The sequence below is a fragment of the Diabrotica undecimpunctata genome, chromosome 9 (genome assembly GCF_040954645.1).
Source record: "Diabrotica undecimpunctata isolate CICGRU chromosome 9, icDiaUnde3, whole genome shotgun sequence".
In the NCBI taxonomy this organism is placed as follows: Eukaryota; Metazoa; Arthropoda; class Insecta; order Coleoptera; family Chrysomelidae; genus Diabrotica; species Diabrotica undecimpunctata.
Genome location: NC_092811.1, coordinates 463,886 through 486,047, shown reverse-complemented (window position 1 = coordinate 486,047; position 22,162 = coordinate 463,886). Strand labels below are relative to the sequence as shown.

The 22,162-nt window shown below is 33.9% G+C and overlaps 1 protein-coding gene and 1 long non-coding RNA gene across 2 annotated transcripts; one reads left to right on the top strand and one right to left on the bottom strand.

Moving 5' to 3' along the window:
• Positions 1 to 5,693: 5,693 nt before the first annotated feature.
• Positions 5,694 to 10,042, bottom strand: LOC140450081 (uncharacterized). The gene is made up of 2 exons (XR_011951952.1): positions 9,914 to 10,042; positions 5,694 to 6,103 (listed from the first exon to the last, which is right to left on the bottom strand). It is a non-coding gene; the product is annotated as an uncharacterized lncRNA (long non-coding RNA).
• Positions 10,043 to 13,476: 3,434 nt separating this feature from the next.
• LOC140450080 (uncharacterized) lies at positions 13,477 to 20,453 on the top strand. The gene is made up of 2 exons (XM_072543503.1): positions 13,477 to 13,604; positions 20,019 to 20,453. Exons 1-2 carry the CDS (start codon positions 13,578 to 13,580, stop codon positions 20,406 to 20,408), a joined length of 417 nt encoding a protein of 138 aa, XP_072399604.1. The 5' UTR covers positions 13,477 to 13,577; the 3' UTR covers positions 20,409 to 20,453.
• The last annotated feature ends 1,709 nt before the right edge of the window (positions 20,454 to 22,162 follow it).

Below are 22,162 nucleotides of genomic sequence, written 5' to 3'. Positions count from 1 at the left end.
TTTAAAAATTAATAATTTAATATTTTCATTTACCTTTATTATGTTTTTAATTCCGTAGCACAATATAAAAAACAAAATTAATTTGTTATTACTTTAATATTTGTATACCTACGAATACCGGCGCCATCTATCTTTCTTGAAAATATTTTTCGAATGGATTCTGATATTACCTATTCGCTTAAAATGTGCCTAAATCATACAAAAACGCATCTGCAAAAAAACTATAAAAATGCAAGTAAACTTTGGAAAACAATTAAAGAACAATGACGATCGTCCCCCTACCTACGGTAAAGTTGTTACAGGTTTCTTTTCGCAATTTGCACCGAGATGTTGGTATTTTATTTTAAATTTGAAAATAACTGGGTTCTTTTCAAACATAAAATTGTAGTATACACACAATGAAAAGACAATAGTGAGCGATTGTTTTTTTAATTATGTTAAATAAGGAAATAAATGAGTAAATTCGGTCGTTATTCGAGTTGAAAAGTTCACTAAATATATGTAGCGAAACGGCGTTAGTAATAGAAGCTTTCTGTGTCAATATCTACTCTTGTGATTTTCAAAAGGTAGGTAAGTGTTTCAAATATTTGATTTCTTCTTCTTAAGGTGCCATGCATTTCTGCGTAGGCGTCCACCGTACATCGTCTTGTCAGGTGAGATGTTAAATATTCTGGATTAAATAATTCTGTTTTTAGCAGCATTGCGAAGCATTTCATAGCTGTGGATTCCTGTCCATTGTCGAATATTGCGCAGCCATGACATTTTTTACGTCCGAGACCTCTCCTACCCTCTATTTTCCCTTCGAGTATCAGTTGCTGAAAAGTGTATCGTTCTCCTCGTATAATGTGCCCCAAGTATGCAGTCTTCTTACTTTTTACATAATTAAAAAGTTCCCTATCCTGTAAGCCCGCTCTTCTGAGTACTTCCTCATTTCTGACCCTGTCCGTCCATGATATTCTGAGCATTCGACGCAGGCACCACATTTCGAACACTTCAAGTTTGTTAATGGAACTGGCCTTTAACGTCCATGCTTCCATTCCGTACAGGAGAACAGGCCACACGTAACACTTAAGCATCTTGTATCGGAGGTTGAAGTCCAATTTGCGATCAGTCAGAAACTTACGAAGCCTCAAAAAAAGCATTTCTGGCTTGTTCAACTCTGCTCTTTATTTCATTCTCGGGGTCCCAACCCTCATTCAGCAAACATCCCAAGTATTTGAATTGCCTGACTTGTTCGATTTCTTCTCCAGAGACATATATCTTTGCGTTGGGGTAATCATTTCTACTTATAATCATTGATTTTGTCTTCTTGATATTTATTTTCAAACCCCGAGCTTCACTTGCAAGAGTTAGATCATTCAAAAGGCATTGAAGATCTTCGATGTTATCTGCCACTATGGCTGTATCATCGGCATACCTGATGTTATTAATAAATATGCCGTTAACTTTAATACCCTTATTAGAGTCTTCCACTGCTTCTGCGAAGGCTTTTTCTACGTATAAATTGAACAGCATTGGAGACAGTATACAACCTTGCCTTACTCCTTTTTTAATGGAGAAATCTTCTGTTTCGTTGGAATTTTGAAGACGTACTGTTGTTGTCTGATTCCAATACAGATTGGCAATGATTCTTATATCCTTTGCATCCAATCCCAACTCTTGTAGGTATTTTATCATCAATTCATGTTTTACATTATCGAATGCTTTCTCGTAATCGATGAAACAGATAAAAACATCCTTTCTTTGATCTAAACAATTCTGTATCAATGTTTGCATACTAAAGATCGCTTCTCTCATGCCAAGTCCATTTTTGAAACCAAACTGACTCCATCCACTGACCTCTTCACATTTCTTAAACAATCTAGTGTGAAGTATTCTCAGGAAAAGTTTCAAAAAGTGACTCATTAGGCTTATTAGTCGGTGGTCCTTGCAGAAGTTCGCACGTGGTGTTTTTGGTAGGGCGATAAATGTAGATCGAAGCCAATCTTTTGGAATCTGGCCCGTATCGTAGATGTCGTTAAAGAGCTTGACAATAATGTCTAGGTTTTCTACATTAAGTAACTTGATTGTTTCTGCGTACATATCATCTGGTCCTGGGGTTTTGTTACTTTTTAATAGTTTGATAGCGTGTACAATTTCAGCTTTCAAAATACTTGGGCCATACAAATGGTCTCCCAGTTGTGGTGGTTTTTGTGTTCTGTCATCATTAAACAAATTGGCTGTGTACATTTTCCAAGTATTAAGTATATCGCTAGGGTCCGTTATTAATTCATTTTGGTCATTATGTATACCAGTGACTTGTTTTTTCTTGAAGACACCAGCAATTTCCTTAATTTTCTTGTGAAGATTGAAGCTGTCGTCGAGTTTATATAGGCTTTCAGCCTCGGCGCAAAGTGTAGTCATCCAGATCTCCTTCGCCGCTATAATTTCTTTACGAATTTGACTGTGTATATTTCGGTACCCTACTTCGTCCTGCCTGATCTTACACTGCCTGCGTTGTTCCATCATCTCTAATATTTCTTCTGATATATTATATATATATATATATATATATATATATATATATATATATATATATATTTGATTATAAGGAACATATTACCATTAATACTAAATTATACTATAATTAATATTAATACTACATTATACTATTAATACATTATTAACATTAATACCTACTATTTATTGTTAAAAACATTGATAAATACATGATTTATCTATACAAAATAATCATTTTTCGTTCTTTGTAATTTTTGATTGAAATATATTTGTATTTTTATTAAACTTGAGTGCAAATATTACAGTTTTTTATAACATATAAATACAGCAATTTAGCAACGCGTCCTATTCCTGGAAATGTGTCTCATAATAAATAGGTTTGCAAAGAATATTGGACATTAATATAGATTTTACTGTAGAATTTTATTATACAAAAGGAATGCAAAGAAATAAATACAAAACTATTTAAAAATTGGTTTTTTGTTAGTTACAGATTTTTATTATTAAATTTATTATAATATTTGACATTAATTGCAGAGTAGTTACATGTACGCGATGTTTATTTTCGTAATACTTTTCTTGTGCGTTTTTCTTGTATAATGACTTTTATTATTGTTATTCTTCTTCTTCGTCCCAGTTATTTTACATTTGTTGCAAAATTAAAACCATCCAATAAACTTTCTATTTTGGGAAACATATTTTCTAACGTCAGTAAATTGTTCGGTGCTGTATTATCGACATTGTCATGATAGACTTCATTGAAATCCTTACCATGCAGAGGTTGTTTCATCCAGAGGTGAGGTGTAAAGCAGATATCTCTGGAAAACATTGGTTTTGAAAATAGGATCTTAAATAAGCAAATTATTTTACCATTCGATCTCTCAGCGTATATCCTGTAATTCTTCTCAATACTCCAATCTCTGCCGTCTCCAGTAATCTTTGCGTTGTAGCTTTTTCGGGTCTTGCTTCTGAGGCATATTGGTCCTGGCTTTATAAATTCTTGACTTCATCTCAGTGTTAATATGTCTGTTTTGCCATATAGTGTTATTAAGGCATCCTGCCAGTCTATTTGCTTTTTGTACTTGACCTCTCACTTCTTTTTCCAGGTCTCCATAGCTGGACAGTGTAATTCCCAGGTATTTTATTTCCATTACTTGTTCAATACTAATGCCATCAATTTCTATTTTACATCTGGTTGGTTCTTTGCTGACTACTTTTGTTGTAGACTTCTGAGATGAGATTGTCATATGTGGACCAGTCTTTGCAGACTATCTTCATTTTGGGCTATACTATTGCGTTGTCTGCGTAACCGAGTATTTTTTATTCCTGTGTTTCCCATTCTGTATCCTCTTCCTTTGTTAACGTTTTTGATGATTTCATCCATGATTAAATTGAAGAGCATGGGGTTCAATGAATCCCCTTGTCTTATTCCACTGCCTATTTCTATAGGTTCTGTAAGTTGTCTATCTATCTCATTGCCAACACGGGCGTTAAAATTACCCATAGTGATTATATATTCATTATTAGGGGTCTCGTTTATTACAGTCTGAAGGAGTTCGTAGAAGTTTTCTCTTGTGGTGGTATCTCTGTTGTTCTCTGGTGCATAGATTGCTATCACATTCAGAGGTTTGACATCCAGTTCAATTTTAATACTTACTATTCTTTCAGAGATATATTTACATTCTTGTACTTGGTATAATAATTTTCTGTGTACTAACAGGGCGACTTCTTCTTTGGCTCTAGTTTCTTTTCCAACACCACTGTAAATCATCAGATAGTCATTTAGCATAATTTGACCTTTTCCTTTTTTCTTCGTCTCTTGTAGTGCACATACCTCTATATTTTTTTTGATGATCTTGATTTATACTAAGTGATGATCACTCTAAGCAATTGTTCTTCTGAAAACTCTTACATTCATTTAAAATCATATTTCCTTATGGGATATTTTTTATAAATTTGTTTTTTCTATTTTTGAGTCTTTAAAAAATTGTTAATTGTAAATTCTTATATGTATGACAGGCACATATCTCCAACTTGTTTAAAGTTAACTAATGCAAAATCTGTACTAACAAATTATCTCTTTGTTACAGTATCTAGTGCAGTGTCTCTAATATCGTCTCGGTCGTTATTATCGGTAAAGGTAAGAGTATGTTTGTGGTGTAGATGTGAGATACATAGAAGTTTTATTAACATAAAATAAAATTCAAAATGACTGATATAATAATTTAAGATCCAATAATATTAACTAAAAATATGATTAAATTGATAACTATGAGAAGGGATCATTGGCAGTTTATGGGTTAATAAGGGTGTAATTTCCAGACTTTTGGGTAAGTTGTTCGAGGCTGATCCAGGTAATTCCAAAAAGTTGTCTAAAAGACGAATTTTGATATGGAGAAGGAAATGGAAATGAAGAAGTAGGAAAAAAAAGATCAACGAAGAGGAGGTGAAAAATGTAGTTGCTAAAATGCAAGAAAATTATATAATAACAGCTTTACAAAGATTGATTAGGAATCATCAAAATTCTCTCTTTAGACAACTTAAGGATAACTAATACAAACTGTTTTGTGATGGTGTGTATATATGTCAGAATGAGTTGGTCGAATGGGATCAGAAGATGTCCGGAATGATTCACACGAACTATGGTTGAAATGATGCAGAGAAGCGCCAGCATACGAGTAATGGATGCAAATGCAGACCAGCAGAATAGAAGATATATTTCTACGTAGATTTTTTTAAAGGTAAGTTTTAACTCTTTTTTATTGCTGTTAAAGTAAATGTTTTCGTTACCTCATTTAAAAATATTTACATATAGTTTCCAATATTTTTAATTTACTTTGTTTTTATAGCACTCCTTTTGATCGTCGGTATGTTTGTTCAACTCTGTGGGCTTTTTGTTATAATAGACGACTCATTTCTGTATATTTTATTTATTGCAAGACAAAGTAATACTAATACATCTCTGAAGAGCCATAAGACCAGTCTGTCGACTGCCAATGTCTGTCTTTCTCTTTTACTCCCGGGTTTCTTCTTCTATTTGACATGTCACTAATGTTAAGGTAGGTTTACAAATATTAAGGTAGATTTACAACTTAACACAACATAACAGTAAGGAGATCTAACAATTAGTTCTCCTTCTCTAAGTTTTTTCTATTTTTAGGAATTTTAGGAAGAATAAAATATAAATACTCACGTTTCAATGATTCACCTGGTTTTTATTAATCAAATATTTTATTTTGCTCTGAAATGAACCTTGTTCGTGGTAAATGAAGTCAATTAGATATTCAGAAAAAATATAATAAAGCTAAGTATTTACGCAGTAGCAGGTGGCACAGCAAGGCGAAGGTGGACAGCACATCTTAGGCGCAGGTGGACAGCACGTGTTAGGCGCTTGTGCATGTGCATGTACATTACCATCTTGGGTATATATTATGACGGGGTCCTGTGATCTGATCGGTTTTTTTGCGAAAAAGTTTACGACATCATCGAAGGTGTTTTGTATTGATTGCGTAATTCGGTCCACGCCTTGATAAAATAAACATTTTTTTTTGGGTTCATGTACAACAAATCCATGGATGCATACAAACAAGGTGGAGACTACGACCTAAAATGAGAAAGGTTTTTAAAATGATCATATTACAAACTAAATTTACTACATTCGTCCATAAGCTGTAATCTAACCAACATAAACTTTCTTATAGTCAAACTTTTAAATTATGTAATGAAAAGTCATGTCTCTGATACTTAATATCTCAGAAAGTTATTTATTTTTCGAGTCATTGTCTTTTGGATTGCAGTATTTGTGTATTTTTTTTGCATGCATAATTTGAGAGTCCTGTTTAGATGACTTTGTCGCCTCTTTAGGACGTGTTGTGCTTTGGGGATGGCAGCATTGGTTTTGGTTCTTGGTCCTGATGGTGTTTTGATGGTGGTTTGTTGGTGTCTTGCAGAGGAGGGCGTCTTCAGAAGTTTTTCAGAGGAGAAAGGGCTTGGTAACCGTTCTTCTCAGACTATTGTGTCTTGTTAGGACTTAAATTAATGATTATGATTGAATAATGGCATGCTATTTATATATTTCCATATCATTTGGCGGTGAGCAGAATTCAGATTCAGTAACATGTAGAGATGCAAGATGGACCAAAGCGTAAATGGATTCCATGTTAACATTTACACTCCACATTTTTACGCAAATAAACCAGAAGAGGAACAAAGAAAAATAATAAAAGTGAAAAGAAAATAAAATGCAAAAATAGTCTAGTGTGAGTTCGAGATTCTGGTGTGATGTTGATTACAGATATTTGAATTTTTTGGATTATTGATAATAGACTAAATTGATGAAAGGAGATCAGTTCACACTGTTTGACATTAATGTAAGATAGGCTTAACGTAAACCTGGTAACTATGTCAAATATGTCAATGTCAAGTCAACACCACTTCCCAACGGGGACAATGGGCGACATGATCATGTTGTAATGTATGAATATTATTAATATATGTTCAGCCAATACAGTAGTTTAATTGAGACCTTATTAACATACTTTAAACACACACTACTAGAGATTTGCTATTAGATACCTTGAAAATTCCCTATACATAATTCTGCAATATGAATACTATAAGTAGCTGGAAGCTGGTATAGAGCTGAGATTATGTTTAAGAGGGTTAAGAACAGACCACACAGCCAGTATCACTTCATTTTTGAAAAATCGGTGTAAAGAATTTGATCGTATTGTTTGGTATTTATTGCTTCTTGAAATAATTGATCGTCTAAGAAGAACCAAATTATTTATCGTACTTCTATTGGCTATATTGAGCAGCATCTAGAAGATTATGCTCCTCCAGGTGCTGAAGCAGACGTTTGTTTGGCATCTTCTGTAATAATTTACAAAGCGTACATGATAATAAGATTGATCTGAAGGAGTTGAGAGAATTTGATAAACAATCAGTTTTTTTAATAGGTATAATGGTTGATTGACATCAGAAATCAGTGAATTTTTGGTTACACCATATCATATTGTAAAATTTAAAAAGTTTGTATACTTAGCGTTGCTTGGAGAACATTTTTAAGAAAAATTGACAGGATGTTGTTAGGACTTAACGCTGAAAGAGATGGCGACATTTAGTTCTTTTTCGGTTAAAGGGAGATTGATTGGATTCGACTGTTCTATAGCAAAAGGTGCATTATTGTTTGGGTATTTAATGGAAATGTTAGCTTTGTAGATTAGTGGATTAAGTCTATTAGGAAGACTTTACTACAAATGACTATTTTATTGGAACACAAAGCAGTTATTGCTATTACCTCTAAAAACCTTGGTGATAGATATCTTTGGAAATAAATATGGAATTTCCACCAATAAATAATTATATAGCGTTTCCTTTAATCAAAGGTAATTGGAGGGTGATTAGATATAAGAGAATTTAGATGTTCTAGGCGAGAATAAAAACCATTGTAGTTTTACTGCATTAGCGTGAAAATAAAGTAGATAATGTTAGTATTAGTGGGATGATTGTTAGGATAGATGATATATTTCATTGTTCCTGGGTTCTTGGAGATAGTAGAGCTGAAGGAGTTTTTACATTCGTCTGAGTTAACGTTTCTTCACAGATGTTTCTGTAATAATTGGATCTAATAATTGTAAATTGAAAACGGTGCTGTGACATTGTTTGTGAATTTTATTGCTTCCAGATATGCAATCAAGTTATCAGAAGGAATGCGAAAGATTTGGGTAGATTGATGGTACATATTTCATATATCATCTTTCGTTTTTTGTTTGGTTTTTGATATTTATTTGGGAGGGAACCATCATATAAATTGAGATCGATTGGCTGATCTAGTTCCTTGTATTTTCAGTAAGTCATACATTGCATTCTTAGGTATTTTGTTAATTGTTTGTACATTGTATACTAGTGTCTTCGGGTATTGTTATTTGGTCGGTTGTTAATATAGTAATTTGGAAGAGTTCGGACAATTTGAGGCAATGTGGTCGGTCTGCTTGCAGATAAAGCATTCCATTTTGACTGTCGATAGGAAAATCCTATTTTCATTATCATCGAATGTGATTATTAAAGAAGTTTGGAGTTCAAAGTTGTCTTTTTGGCACTTAAAAATAAAATTAGAGAAGCCAGTAGAAAACCAAGAATTTGGATAGCTTTATCTACAAGATTGTGTGGAATATAAGGGCAAATGTTTGAGAATATAATTCTTTTAGTAGGAAAAATTAGTCTTGGTATATTCATGATAAAGTTCGCAATGGTCACTGTTGGATTTTGGAAAGTTTTGAAATTGGATATTCTGGAGGCAAAGTAAATATATATTTATGACCAATAGCGTCACCAACTGCCTTTACATGCTGCAGCATACATAAGAAGCTTGCTTCTTTTTGGAAAATATGACTTAGGAGTGGATATCACTACAATAACATTCGACGGAGTTTTAGCTAGAATTATTATTAAGTGTATTTTTGGATGACATCCATCCTGAGAATTAAAAACTGTTGACCATCTGTTCAATATATTGCTGTTCTTGTAGTCAATAGCAGACAAATGGTATTACGAGACTCAGGCAAAAATGTACAGAGCATATTTTGCATACATTTGCACAAATTTCGGCAATGTATTGTTCACAGTGATTTGGTCTATATTTTTTTTATCGTAACCAGATTGGGTTTTTTTGAAATTTTTGCGTAGACTGTAGAACTGGATTATATACTTACTTATGGTTATCTTTATGCCATAGCTCACCTCCAAAAAAAAAATTTGAAACAAAGTAATACGTCAGAAAGTTGTAGGCCGGAAAAGTACAAAAATCGTTGCTACAACCTTTTATAACAACGTCGTCACAATTTATGTCGAGCTCTGATGGCCGCTAATATACCGAGCTCGAAGTCTAACAAGAACTTCAGCTTATTTCTTCAGCCGTATCGCAAAGTTAATATTCCGAGAGATAGAATATTAACAAGAAGCAATGTTGATTCTTATATTTGTCCATCAAAGAAAAAATTCGATCCGAAATGGGAAATAATTATTTTTACACTTGCGTAGATAAAACGAAGGATTCAATAGGCCGATAAATGGCTCAGTTACTGATGGGGGTGCTTACCAATGAATAATTACCAAAATCTTACTTAATAGCTTTAACATCAGTAGTGTCATGTGGTAGAAATGTGAAACACTGAAAAAAGGAATGCAAATATGAAACCGTTATTTTTAAGAGAAAAATAACAGAATCTTGGTACTAATGCATGATCAACAATAGCCAAAACTTTAAAGTACCTTATTATTCAATTATGTAAAATAATAAAATATAAAAAAAATAGATGTTGATGAAAAAGAAAGGAGAATGAATATCTAATTATGTATTTTATCAAATTTTTAGTATATATTTGTGATACCCCGAATAGTTAAAAATTCTTACCAATTTAAACAAAAAAGTAGGAGTCGGCATTGTTGTTACGTTTCCGTAGGACGTAATGGGATATTCTTTACTTTTAAATGAACAATTAAAACCTTCTTTCGTTATCTATAGTCTATTGTTTGTTTTAATATTTAAACTGAATGATATATACAGTAATTAATCAAATAAAAAACAATATTTTTTAATTAATCTTTATATTATTAATTAGACTTTAAACAAATTAAACAAAATTGTATTGAAAAATACTTACAACCCAATACAAACAGAGATAAACTGTTTACTAAAGTTTTTATATAAAGCAGCATCATTATCTTTTCTATCTATCACCATCTTTTTAAACCATCGCTTAACTAGATTCATATCATAATTATTATTTTATATAGACCAAAAGACAGAACCGTAATTAGTCAAAGACAATTTAAGTTTTTTCTTGAGCAAATGGCTACATTCGCAATTATTTGTCAGCATGCATTTTTAGAAAACCAACAAGACCCGAAAAGAATATCCAATGTATCCTCTATTATAGGTAAGGAATAATTATCTTGTTTATTAATGCATTGAGGCGTGGAACTAACCTTTTTATTTAAAAGAAATACCGATGTGTTATACGGACTATTTAATGTTTCATTGGTCCCTTCTTTATCCATACCTCTAATGATTTCTTCAGCTTCTTCAGCAAAATATTGTTGACGAATCTGTTGATAAATACAAATAAAAACGTATATTGCCTTATTAAAATTTACATTTCACACTTAAGATGTTTTAACTTAAGATATTTTAGCCTTCTTTATTGATCTACCGTTTCTGCACCATCTACTGTTTGGACCGCATCTTCTTCGAAACTTGGTTAATTCTGTCACAATACTTGTTTTGGCTTCGTACCTCACTTTCCTGATTGATTGTCTTCGGCAACCAAGCGGCTAGATCCTGATCAGATAGTCGATCAGAGTGTGTTTTTCTTTATACATCCTATTCTTCTTCTTCTTCTTCAGCCTGTATTTTTCCACTGCTTGACAGAGACCTCTTCCATTGATTTCTACTCTTGGCAATTTTCATCCACTGCTTGTCCGCGACTTGTTTGATATCATCTGCCCACCTCTTCTGTGGTCTGCCTGCTCCTCTCCTGTTCTCTCTTGGTCTCCAGTTTGTTAATCTCTGTGTCCATTTTTCGGGATTATCTCGGGCAACATGTCCGACCCATTGTTACTTGAGCCTTGCTATACGTTATCTATATGCAGTAATCTTTGTTCTTTCACGAATGTCGATATTTCGAATCCTGTCTCTCAAACTAATCTCCAGTATGGCCCTCTCCATCGCTCTTTGGGTTGTACTGAGCTGCTCTAAGGTTTTCTTTGTAAAGGTCATGGTCTCCAGTGGTCTCCAGTAGTCTCCAGTCTCCATGGTTAAGGTGTTTAATCGCCAAAAACCCCTCCCCCTGGGTTAGTCACAGGAAACTCCTTTAGAACTTTTAAAATTTTAACTTTATTTTGTACATATATTATGCAGCCTCTATTGCAAAATCTTAGCCAATACAATGCGCATGTAGATTTTCGCAATTATCCCATTAAAAACAACAGTAATCTTGTATCAGAATTTGGCCACATTTAGAGATGCACAAATAGTTTAATAGACAAGGCGAAAAACTCGGGTTGATTCGGAAAAATATTTTCATGAGATTTTTTTACATAATCACTTTCATGAGATACCCCAAAACAAGGTTCAAAAGGTTATCCAGGCGAAAAGTTGTTCAAATTTTTTTTTAAACAATTGTAAAAATAAATTTTTTCGGTCCGGACAAATGTTTTTTTAATTTTTTTTGCAAAATTACGATTTTTAAGACACAAGAAAACAAAAGAAAAAAATGTTAATTTTATTATTTCTTGATAAGTATTTTGGGCTTATTTTATTTTAAAACATTATGTTTTAATCGTTAATATTGCTCTTATGACAAGGCGGGCGCTCGGGTTGCGGCTTGTATAAGAGAGAGAAACAAGTATGGTACAAACTTTCGCTGGTTTGAAGTTTTATCGTACAAATTCGCTCTGCCATACGCGCTTCATTAACAATTTAAAAACACCGTTTTAAAAGAGAAAAAAAGCCCAGAATTTTCATCGGGAGCTGATAGTAGAAGGCTTGAACATGAATTTAGGCATTTGATGATTTCAAAAAAATTATAACAGACCTTTTTTGTTCAGAATGATCCAAAAACCCTAACAAAGATATCCGGGCCAAAAAAATTTATTGTTACAATTTATTTAAAAATTTTTTTCGCTGGGCGACCTCTTGAACCTTATTTTTGGGGTATCTTATGAAAGTGATTATGCAAAAAAATCTCATGGGAATATTTCTCGACACCGAGATTTCTGTTTTGCCTACAAGGTATTTAGCCATTTAGTTGTTATAGCATATTGCCAACTATAATAAAAGCTCTTAACTTTTATCAATTCAAAGCAAAAATTAAGTGAATGTCTTCTTTTCATTTGGTGAGTATTTTTTTCCAATTGTAATGTGTTGTGATTGTGATTTGTCTGTTATCTTTGTTAATACACTTAGTTTTTTATTTTATGTTTGTATTCGACTATTGACTTTTTATTTATATTTACTTATGTTTTTATAAAAGTACTATTTGAATTATTATTACCAATAAACTACGTATTTGTCTAAATACGTAGATTAGGCAATAGCTTCAACTTTAACTGCCAAGATTTATACCGATAACGATTTTCAGTTGACAGTTTCCCCTGCAGACAATATAGCAACAAATTCATCCTAAAGACATTCGTACTCTGCCAAACAGGAGTAAACTAATGGAACCAAAGAGAAATTTAAAAAAGATAAAACAGCTGTACTGACATCTAGTCCGTAGAATTAGAACTTAATATAAACACGAAGGAGGCAAAAGAAACAATGAAAAAGGAAAAATCTAAGAAAAAAAATTAACATAAAGATAGTGAAAGAAGTAACCAAAAATAAAAGTTTGTCTTTCCAAAGATGGTGATGGAAAGAAAAAAATAAATGTAACCATCAAGTATATAAATAAACCATAATAAAAGCAATGATGAAGATGCTGGATGTTTCTACTGTAACGAGTGGTTCTCCTCATCAACCGATGAAGAGGGATTTAGCGTGAATTTGTATTGCTGAATAAGTATACTATGTATATATTTTTACTAAGTTTTTTATTAACAAATAATTTTTTCCTTAATTTTATTTGCAAAACATAGCCATTAGGTAATGAATTGGTTTGATCTTCCTCAGTAATTCGTATTGCCCCATTCTATGAGGCAATGTGAACATTTGACATATACTCCTGATGTTTCTCCCAGTTTGCTGCAAGTATAAAAAAGTATAGTTTCTAAAAAAGTGTTCCGATGGTCTTCTTTATACTTCTATATGCTTTGTGTGTAACAGTTTCCGTGAATGTGCAAATTTTATATTAAAAAAGTTTAGAATTGTATTGATGTAGGAGAATATTTTGATGCTACGAAATTATAATTATTATTAAAAACGAAGGTAGATAATATCCAATTATAAAGAAGACATGAAATTGCTAATTAAATAAAATTTTAATTGAATACCACCTACAAATTTTATGGAAGCAATAAAATTGCGGTCATACATTGTTACGTTTATGTAATTCAATAACAGTTATACCCGAAACACAATGAAACCAAAAACTCTAACTCTTTTGGTAAGTGAATGTAACTGTATTCGTATTTTACTCAATTTAATTTAAATTTTCCCATATTGTAGGTATATTTTTAACAATGTCATTCAGGATATTGAATAATTTAAGTTTGCAGTATCTTATATATTTTTTGTAGAGGTCATTTTCCTTTAGTACAAGAATTGGATAAATCCCCTCCGGACCTATTGATTTATACGGTACAAACGAGTTTGTTACCCATTTGATTTTGTCCCAGTTCACTACTTGTTTTGCCATACGCCAGTTTTCCCTAGAACCATAAGTTATGATATCCATTCCAATTTACTGTCATGTGTCTAGTGGTATTAGTTTTGTTTGAGACTCAGGAAAGTGCACCTGACTCATTTTGGAGCGCGGGAATACTTATCAAAGGGTGTTTTGAGAGAACTTAATGGAGCCTTGATTTTTCAGTCTGTTCTATCTCCTAGCAATGCCTTCTCTATGATTTTCTTTTTGCCCTTCTAAGTTTTTTTTACATTCAGTCCATGCTTTGCTATAATCGACCCACTCACCTGATCTTTTGGAGCAATTAAATTTTCGTCTGAGTACTGTCCTTTGATTTGCAAGAGTGTCATTCCACCAGGGCACTTTCAAACTCTGACATAACAACCTTATGACATTGTTTAGCGGCCATGTCTACGTTCAATGTATGCTTTCCCTTTAATCTTACCTAAACAATATTCCAGGTCTGATAAACTGCGTTAACTTGTTTAACTGTTTGTTCGGGCTGTTAGGCCGTTGTCTTCTGAGATTAGTTCTCGACGTTTCGCCAACACTAGGGGTTGGCATCTTCTGCAGATCTCTGCAGAGGCAATATTTATATTTCCCACTCGCCTCCCCTCCACTGGTTTCCCCTCGCCACTTTGGTATCCATGTCTTGTTAATTTTCAGTCCCTCTTCTATCCGATTAAAATTATTTGGGTGCTTATATATTTCCACCGCTTCCCGATACAACCGTGGGTAGTACTGTGAAGTTTTGTCCAGCATCTGCATTTCTTCAAACAGTATTCGATGTTCTCCGCTTTCCAAAGCGTGTTCGGCAACGGCAGATTTGTCGATATGTCCTAAACGACAATGGCTTTTATGTTCATTTATCCTTGTGTTTGTGTGTCTTTTCGTGGTTCCACATATACCATTCCACATGTGCATGGTATTCGATATACTCCGGCCGTTGCTAATGGGTCGCGTTTGTCTTTCATCGATCTTAAACAATCCTTGATTTTCTTTGTATGCTTGGAAATGGTCTTTACGTTGGCTTTCTTAAGTATTCGCCCAATTCTGTCCGTTACCCCCAATATGTAGGACAAGAACGTTTTGTCTTTACATTCTGTTTCTTCGTCCTTTCTTCTAGAGATGTTATTCATCGCTTTATGTATTTCTCTTCTGGTATAACCATTGGAGGTGAGCGCTTTTTCAATATGAAGAAGTTCACTTTGGAGATGCTGTGGTTCACAAATTCTCTTCGCCCTCACCGCCAGAGTTTTGATGATACCTTGTTTTTGGCTTTGATGATGATTTGAGTTCCTGTTTAGGTATCTGTCCGTGTGTGTAGGTTTTCGATACACTTTATGTCCTAAGTAACCTTCCTTTTAATTTACTAATACATCTAAGAACGCTAGTTGTTGATCTTTTTCTGTTTCCATGGTAAATTAAATATTTGGATGTAGTGTGTTTATATAAGACAGGAAATCGTTCAGTTTTTCTTCTCCGTGACCCCCAATCACAAAAGTGTCATCGACGTATCCAAACCATACTCTTGGCTTGTATGCTGAGTTCATTACCCTCTTCTCTAAATACTCCATGAAAAGGTTGGCTACGACCGGGCTTAGTGGTCTTCCCATTGTTACTCCATCTATCTGTTCATAAATCTGGTCTTCCCATAAAAAGTAGGTAGTAGTGAGGCAAATACGGTATAATTCCACCATATCCTTGGAAACTAGTCCCTCAATTAAATTCAGAACGTCTTCTAGGGGAACTCTTGTAAATAGGGAAACAACATCAAAGCTAACAAGAATGTCAGATTCCTGTAAAGTTATCCCTTTGATTTTCTCAATAAAATGGGCGAAGTCTTTTACAAAGGCATCGTTTTTTCCTATATGTGGTTGTAAAATATCGGTCAGATGTTTAGCAAGGCTGTAAGACGGAGATCCTATGGAGCTCACAATAGGGCGTAGAGATACATTGTCTTTGTGGATCTTCGGCAAGCCATACAAGCGTGTTGGGACTGCTTCGCTGTTGCATATGCTTGGCTTTATATCCTCTGGTATGGACGAAGATTTTATGTCTATTGATTTTCCGTAGGGTGACTGCTGTGGGATCTTTTTTAAGTTTCTTATATACCGCAGGATCTAGAAGACTTTGTATTTTCATTTTGTAGTCGGTTGTCTTCATTACGACGGTGGCGTTTCCCTTGTCTACGTTTAATGATTTTATGGTCCGGATTTCTTGGTGGCTCAGGTTATTTTTCGGTGTCTTAGCTTTATGCAGAATTCTCGCTGATTCTTTCCTAATTTCTTTAGCTTTTTCGATTGGTAAGTTGCGAATCGCAGACTCTACACCAAATTTAACTTAAAGATGCAGTAGAAGTAAACAAACCAAGACACGTTATCAACATTATGAATATTACGAGGAGCACTCCCAAATCACGATTTACAATGTATAAACGTACATAATATCCACCTCATAAACTATATAAATAGACATCGTATACGAAACTCAAGTATTTACAGCCTACCATATCATTTAGTAGTCCTTGTACGCGGAAGAATTGCTATAACTTCATTGGACCACTGTTGTTCTAATGATAATATTTTAGCCAGGGCGTGCGTCAGGGAATACAGTGCTTGAATTTATTCATTTATATTTATAATAAATGTTATCATTTATATTTTATGAGCAGAAGAATAACAAAGATAAAATTAAATTAATAAATGTTAGAATGAGGTTTTCCAACAACATAATATGCGAATTCGTTATTGTAATGCATTGAATTAATAAAATTAAATTAAATATGTAAAAATTGTTTTAAAATTAAATGTAATATCTAATGGCGGTTTCCCACCAAACGGACAAAATAAAAACAAAACACAAACTCGTGTCCAATAAAACAAAATAGCAACTTTTCACAAACTTTACTAAAGACTGGCGTGTTTTGAAACAGTTCGTTTTGTTTTTCGAGTCCCGAGTTTTTGAAACACGAGTCTGTTTAGTGGAAACGGTCAGTTGTGTTTATTAATGGACTACCTCACCTCTGACGTCACAATGGGCGGGGCTTCGAAAACCTTTCTAAACATTTCTACACTAAATACAAGATAGATCTGCAGTAAGTATAAATAAACCGTCAACAGTATGAATGTTACGAGGGGCACTCCCACATAGTATGAAGTAGACATCGTAGCATAAGTCGTTCACAGGAATAACAGAACTGAAAATAACTGAATAAACATGTTAGAATGAGGTTTTCCAACAACATAATAATGTGAATCCGTTATTGTAATGAACGGAATTAAAATACCATTACATTAAATGTTTTAAAATTAAACGTATTATTTAAGGTTAAAACGGAGTTGAACTGAGCTCTTAATGGCACTCCATTCGTTGGTTTAAGGAAAACGAAATTTCAAAGCAAAAACCTATGCAAAGGTCAGAAAAATCTTGTCAAAAATAAAAACATTCAACATATCTGACTAATAAATAAAACAAAAAACTCAAAGTGTAACTTGGTAATATTTTACTCAGAATCTACCTCGAGTGCCTGTGAATACCTTCTTTTTTCTTTACCCATTTCATCTACAATATGCTTACAATAGTGTATTTTTTTTATGTTTATTCACAATAGTCAAAAGCTCGACTTTTAGAACTGAATTGTCAAAACTTTTGATCGCCGCAACTTTTGAATATCCGCTTTCTTCAACTCGGTTGTCCATATTTATTAAACGGGGAGTATATAACGAATATATTAAGAAATGGCGACTACCAAAATGGCACTACACAGGATCTTGATTATATAGAACGTATAGTTACGTACGAGATATCATAAGGCACTATGAATGGAAATAAATTTACTACAGACAAATTTTGATTTATTGACTTAAGGAAGGCCTCTGGCTGAGTTCAAAATAAACAACTGATTAAACAGGAAGCCCTTAGATATTAATACTCATAATTTCAACGCAATTTAAGAAGTTTTTACTTCTGGCGGCACTTCTCCAAGTGCAATACCTTATTTTTTTTAATACAAAATTTTCGTTTATGAAAACATTTTAAGTTAAGGTATATCTGTATTCAAATTTACGAAATTTATGTAAAATGAGATTTCAATTTCTGGTAACATTTGTAATCTGGATCACGTGCGTTTTATTGTTTTTCAAATAAAAACTGAAAACATAATAATAAGTTACTTCTTCTGAGGCGAACTAACACACAATTTACTTTAAAACATAAGTGTATTTGATGTTTCGATTTCGATCGTTTAAGTGTCAAAACAACGTTGCAATTACTGCTTTATTATTTTTGTCAAACCATAAGTTTCTTTTTATTTTACAGTAGTGAAGCTAATTTTGAATTTCCTTGAAAATAATACTAACAGTGTATATTTTATCTTCGTTGTTCATAGTAAACAAATCTTTAATTTTACATACTGTTTTATTAATTTGATAGGAAATATGAAAGCAAAACCGCACGCCTATGGAGTCTTACGTAGCATAGCCTGGTTTTGTTTACTTTTACTGCACGTCGTATTTGAATGAGGTGTACATATATTAGCGATGATATCTTCTTTGGGTATAACTTTAGGTGCAATCGCAAAATTTCCCCCTTTGGCTAGCAATGATGTTTCGGCTGGAGTTAAAACTTTATCTGAAAGGTTGACCACTGTCCTTTCTGTGTGTTGTTTTGATTCTACCTCCTTATGTTTGGTTAAGCGTTCGTACTTGTTTTTCTGGCGTTCAGTGTTCCTTCCTAGTTTATTTTCCATTTTCCTGTAACAAATGGATTCAATCTTATTCCAATCTTTATATTTCAACCTGCTGCTCAAAACGTAAAACAAATCTAGAAGCTCCTTGTCAACCTTCGCCAATTTTCGTCTAGTGTCATGTGCTTTTCCATGCGTGTATATATTCTATTGGCTTGACTTGTTCTCATGAATCGGTCTGTTCGTACGAAGTTCGGTAGTACCCCGTTGTCTCGACATCGTGATAGAAAAGCTATTGCATCGATGCAAGAAATTGAGCTTTCTTCTTTCGTAGACAATCTAGTCTTCTCTAGTATGTAGTTACCTCCTCCCCGTAGAGGCGACTGATAAACTGCGTTAGGTTTTCACGGCCATCGTCTAACTTGTTTAACTGTTTGTTCGGGCTGTTAGGCCGTTGTCTTCTGAGACTTCTGAGAAAACAACGGCCTAACAGCCCGAACAAACAGTTAAACAAGTTAATATTTCATGTCTGCTTGATAAGCTTCCCAATTTATTTTACGGGGATTACGATAAGTTTCCTTGATATGCTCATTGCCTGTCTCGATGGTCAGAACAAGACACCTTATCTAAGACATGCCATTTTTTAACAGTTTGGTGTTTATACTGCCCAGATCAGATGGTACGCATTCGCGTCACAGTCAATGATTAATTGCAACTAATTTTTCTTGCATCTCTCACTAGCTGCTCCAACTCTGTTGATGGTTATTCTTGATCATCATATGGAAGGTATGCTGATCCGAGAACTATCTCCATACCTCTTATTTCTATGACCTTTATCTTTACTGTCGCTATGTCTTGATTTTGCCTCTTTAGACAGGTCCTGATGGTTTCTTCATCAAGAACTTTCTCGGGGACGCGGGTGAGGACCATGGGACGCTTGGGCATATTACTTAGATCAACTATATTTACGTTTGCCCTCTCCTACAGGCTCTCCATATTCTTCACCACTTCAGTTGTTTATTTTTTTTGTATACTCGTTAATACAGTTTACTCACAAGATCTCTTCGCTAAACGATGTTTTATGGAACTGCAAAAGATCATTCTTACCTCCAATAGGAGCCTCATTAAGTGCTTTGTTTGTTAATGATCAAATTTGCTTATGTCCAATCTAGTTAAGTATCAAGATGGTGTCTTTTCTATAACATATGTATAACCTTTGCCGAAAGTAAAAAATGATATTGAAAGATCCTTCTATATTCTTTATTTATACTGATAGATCTAGGTAGATTGATACTTGTTTTGTGAATGGTGCGAATTCTCAAAAGACTGGATTTAGACCATTTTTATTGTGACTCATATATCGGTATATATCGTCATTGTCTGTTGCTCCATTGTGGAAAGTAAAAAGGGGTATAAGAAATTATAATTAAAGAATACAATTATATCATTATATAAAATTATACGTCTAAATACTACATATTTTTTAGGTAGTCTTCTGTAATATCGTTTACATCCAATGCTCTCCTTATCATCTTTTAGCCCTTGACGATGATGATGGGGAAGATGAATTTAACGATGTGAACCACTTCGATCACAACCTTCCACTTGAAGGTTTTTTGGACGATACCGTAGATGATTTGAGAAATCCAGTTGCCCTGAGATCCAGCGGTATTGGAGGAATTATAGCTGGTTTGGGACAAATGGCCAATGGCGTAGTTGATGTTTTAGGTAAAGGGGCATTGTCTATTATTGGTACCGGTCGTGATCCTCCAACAATCGTTATACATCAACCTCAACCGCCTCCCATAGTGGTGCCACCATATAATATTATACCGCAACAAGTACCAATACCAGTACCAGTACCATGTTGTTCGTAATCCTACCATTGGATCACAAATTCTAATAAAGTCATTTATCTAACATGTCTCATGTTTCTTATTAAACATTAATCATTTACTTTAAAAGCAGTTCTGTGCTATGCTATCCCGAGACCTTATCATTAAATCCTCATCTTTTTTTCTAGCTTGGGACAGGAAATTATATCGTGGAATGCTATTAGGTCCACCTATCTATCACCTCTTCCGTCATTGGATGAGTTTTTATCGTTTAGTAAAGAAGTGAAAGTTAGATAGTATGGAAGACAGAGCTTTAAGAATAGAACAAAAAATTAATGAAGTGCAAAATGAAAGCTAGAAGTAGAAATAAAATAAAAAAAGCTATAAATCAGAAAATTAAAGCACACGAAAAATGAATACAGGAGCTAGAAAGAAAAATATTATAGTAAGGGAGGGTGGGGGAATTTTACGCTGCGGGTAATTATACGCAGAGTTTGTAAATCTGTGATGTAAGCTTCATCTTAGTTTTCTTATATTCCACTAAAAATCGCAACTTATACTCAAAGAATAAATTAATAATCGCGAGAACTGTAACAACCAACAATCAAAAACAGTAAACACAAAATGGCTACTTCGGACTTCGTTCTCTGCTTTACCACCGAATAACGGTTGTTTTACTCACTTTGCAACTAGCAACAGATGGCACGGACGAGAGCATGATTTGCCGCAATTTTGCCACAAACTTGAAATGTCATCTTTAACTTAACAATACCTTACTTCATTATTAAGCCATAAAACAACGAACTTCCTTCACACATACACGTGTATCCATTGTTAAAAGTATAACAAAAACTATTTCAATTTTTTTTATTTACATAAAATACCTCGACAAATATGGCCATTGGTACAGGAACAATAATATTAAATATGTAATTCTTCTTAGGGTGCCTGTCTGTTCCGAACGTTGGCGATCATTCTGGCTATGATGACTTTTTCTGTCCATGGTATCTTCAGGATCCTTCTGTATAACCATAGCTCAAAAGCCTGAAGTTTTGATAGAGTTTCCGCCTTCAATGTCCACGTTTCTACTCCGTACAGAAGCACTGAGTACACGTACAATTTAAGGAACCTTATTTTTGTTTCTAGGGTGAGGTTATGGCTGTTGAACACAGAGCTCATAGTCAAGAAAGCACTTTTTGCCATTCCGATGTGTTCGTATATTTTTACCTTTCATTTTTTGTAATGCACCTGACAACACTGTACTGGCAACGCCGCCAAAGGTCAAGTGTATGACAGTTGCCCTTAACAGGCTCTCAGTCAATTATTACCGATGTAAGTGTAAAGAACAATAAAGTTTAAAGTATCAATCGAGTCCATTTCTTCTCAGATATTAATAATCTGAAACAAGATTTACCAGCACACACAAGTTCAAACAAGTTTGGTCCTTCGAGCCGGATATCTGAGAAGCAATTATATAAAACAATTTCAATTATTAATTGTTATAATCATCAATATTATCTATTCACAAAAATTGCGCCAAAAGCAGCGTGGTTTCCAAAACAAGTTTCAGCGTTCACCCAAGAGAACCGGTAAAGTTGCCCAATCAAGCGAGTATCAAGAAGAAGCGACGTTACATTGACAATTTAACTGGACATCTATAGTCAGCCAGCCACTCACAGCCATCGCCAAGAAACCAAGGATTACAATCGACCAATTCAGTGACCTTCAAAAACAAGTGACGTATTCACAAACATTTAACTAGACGTCTAGAATAGACAACTACAATTCAGGTTAGT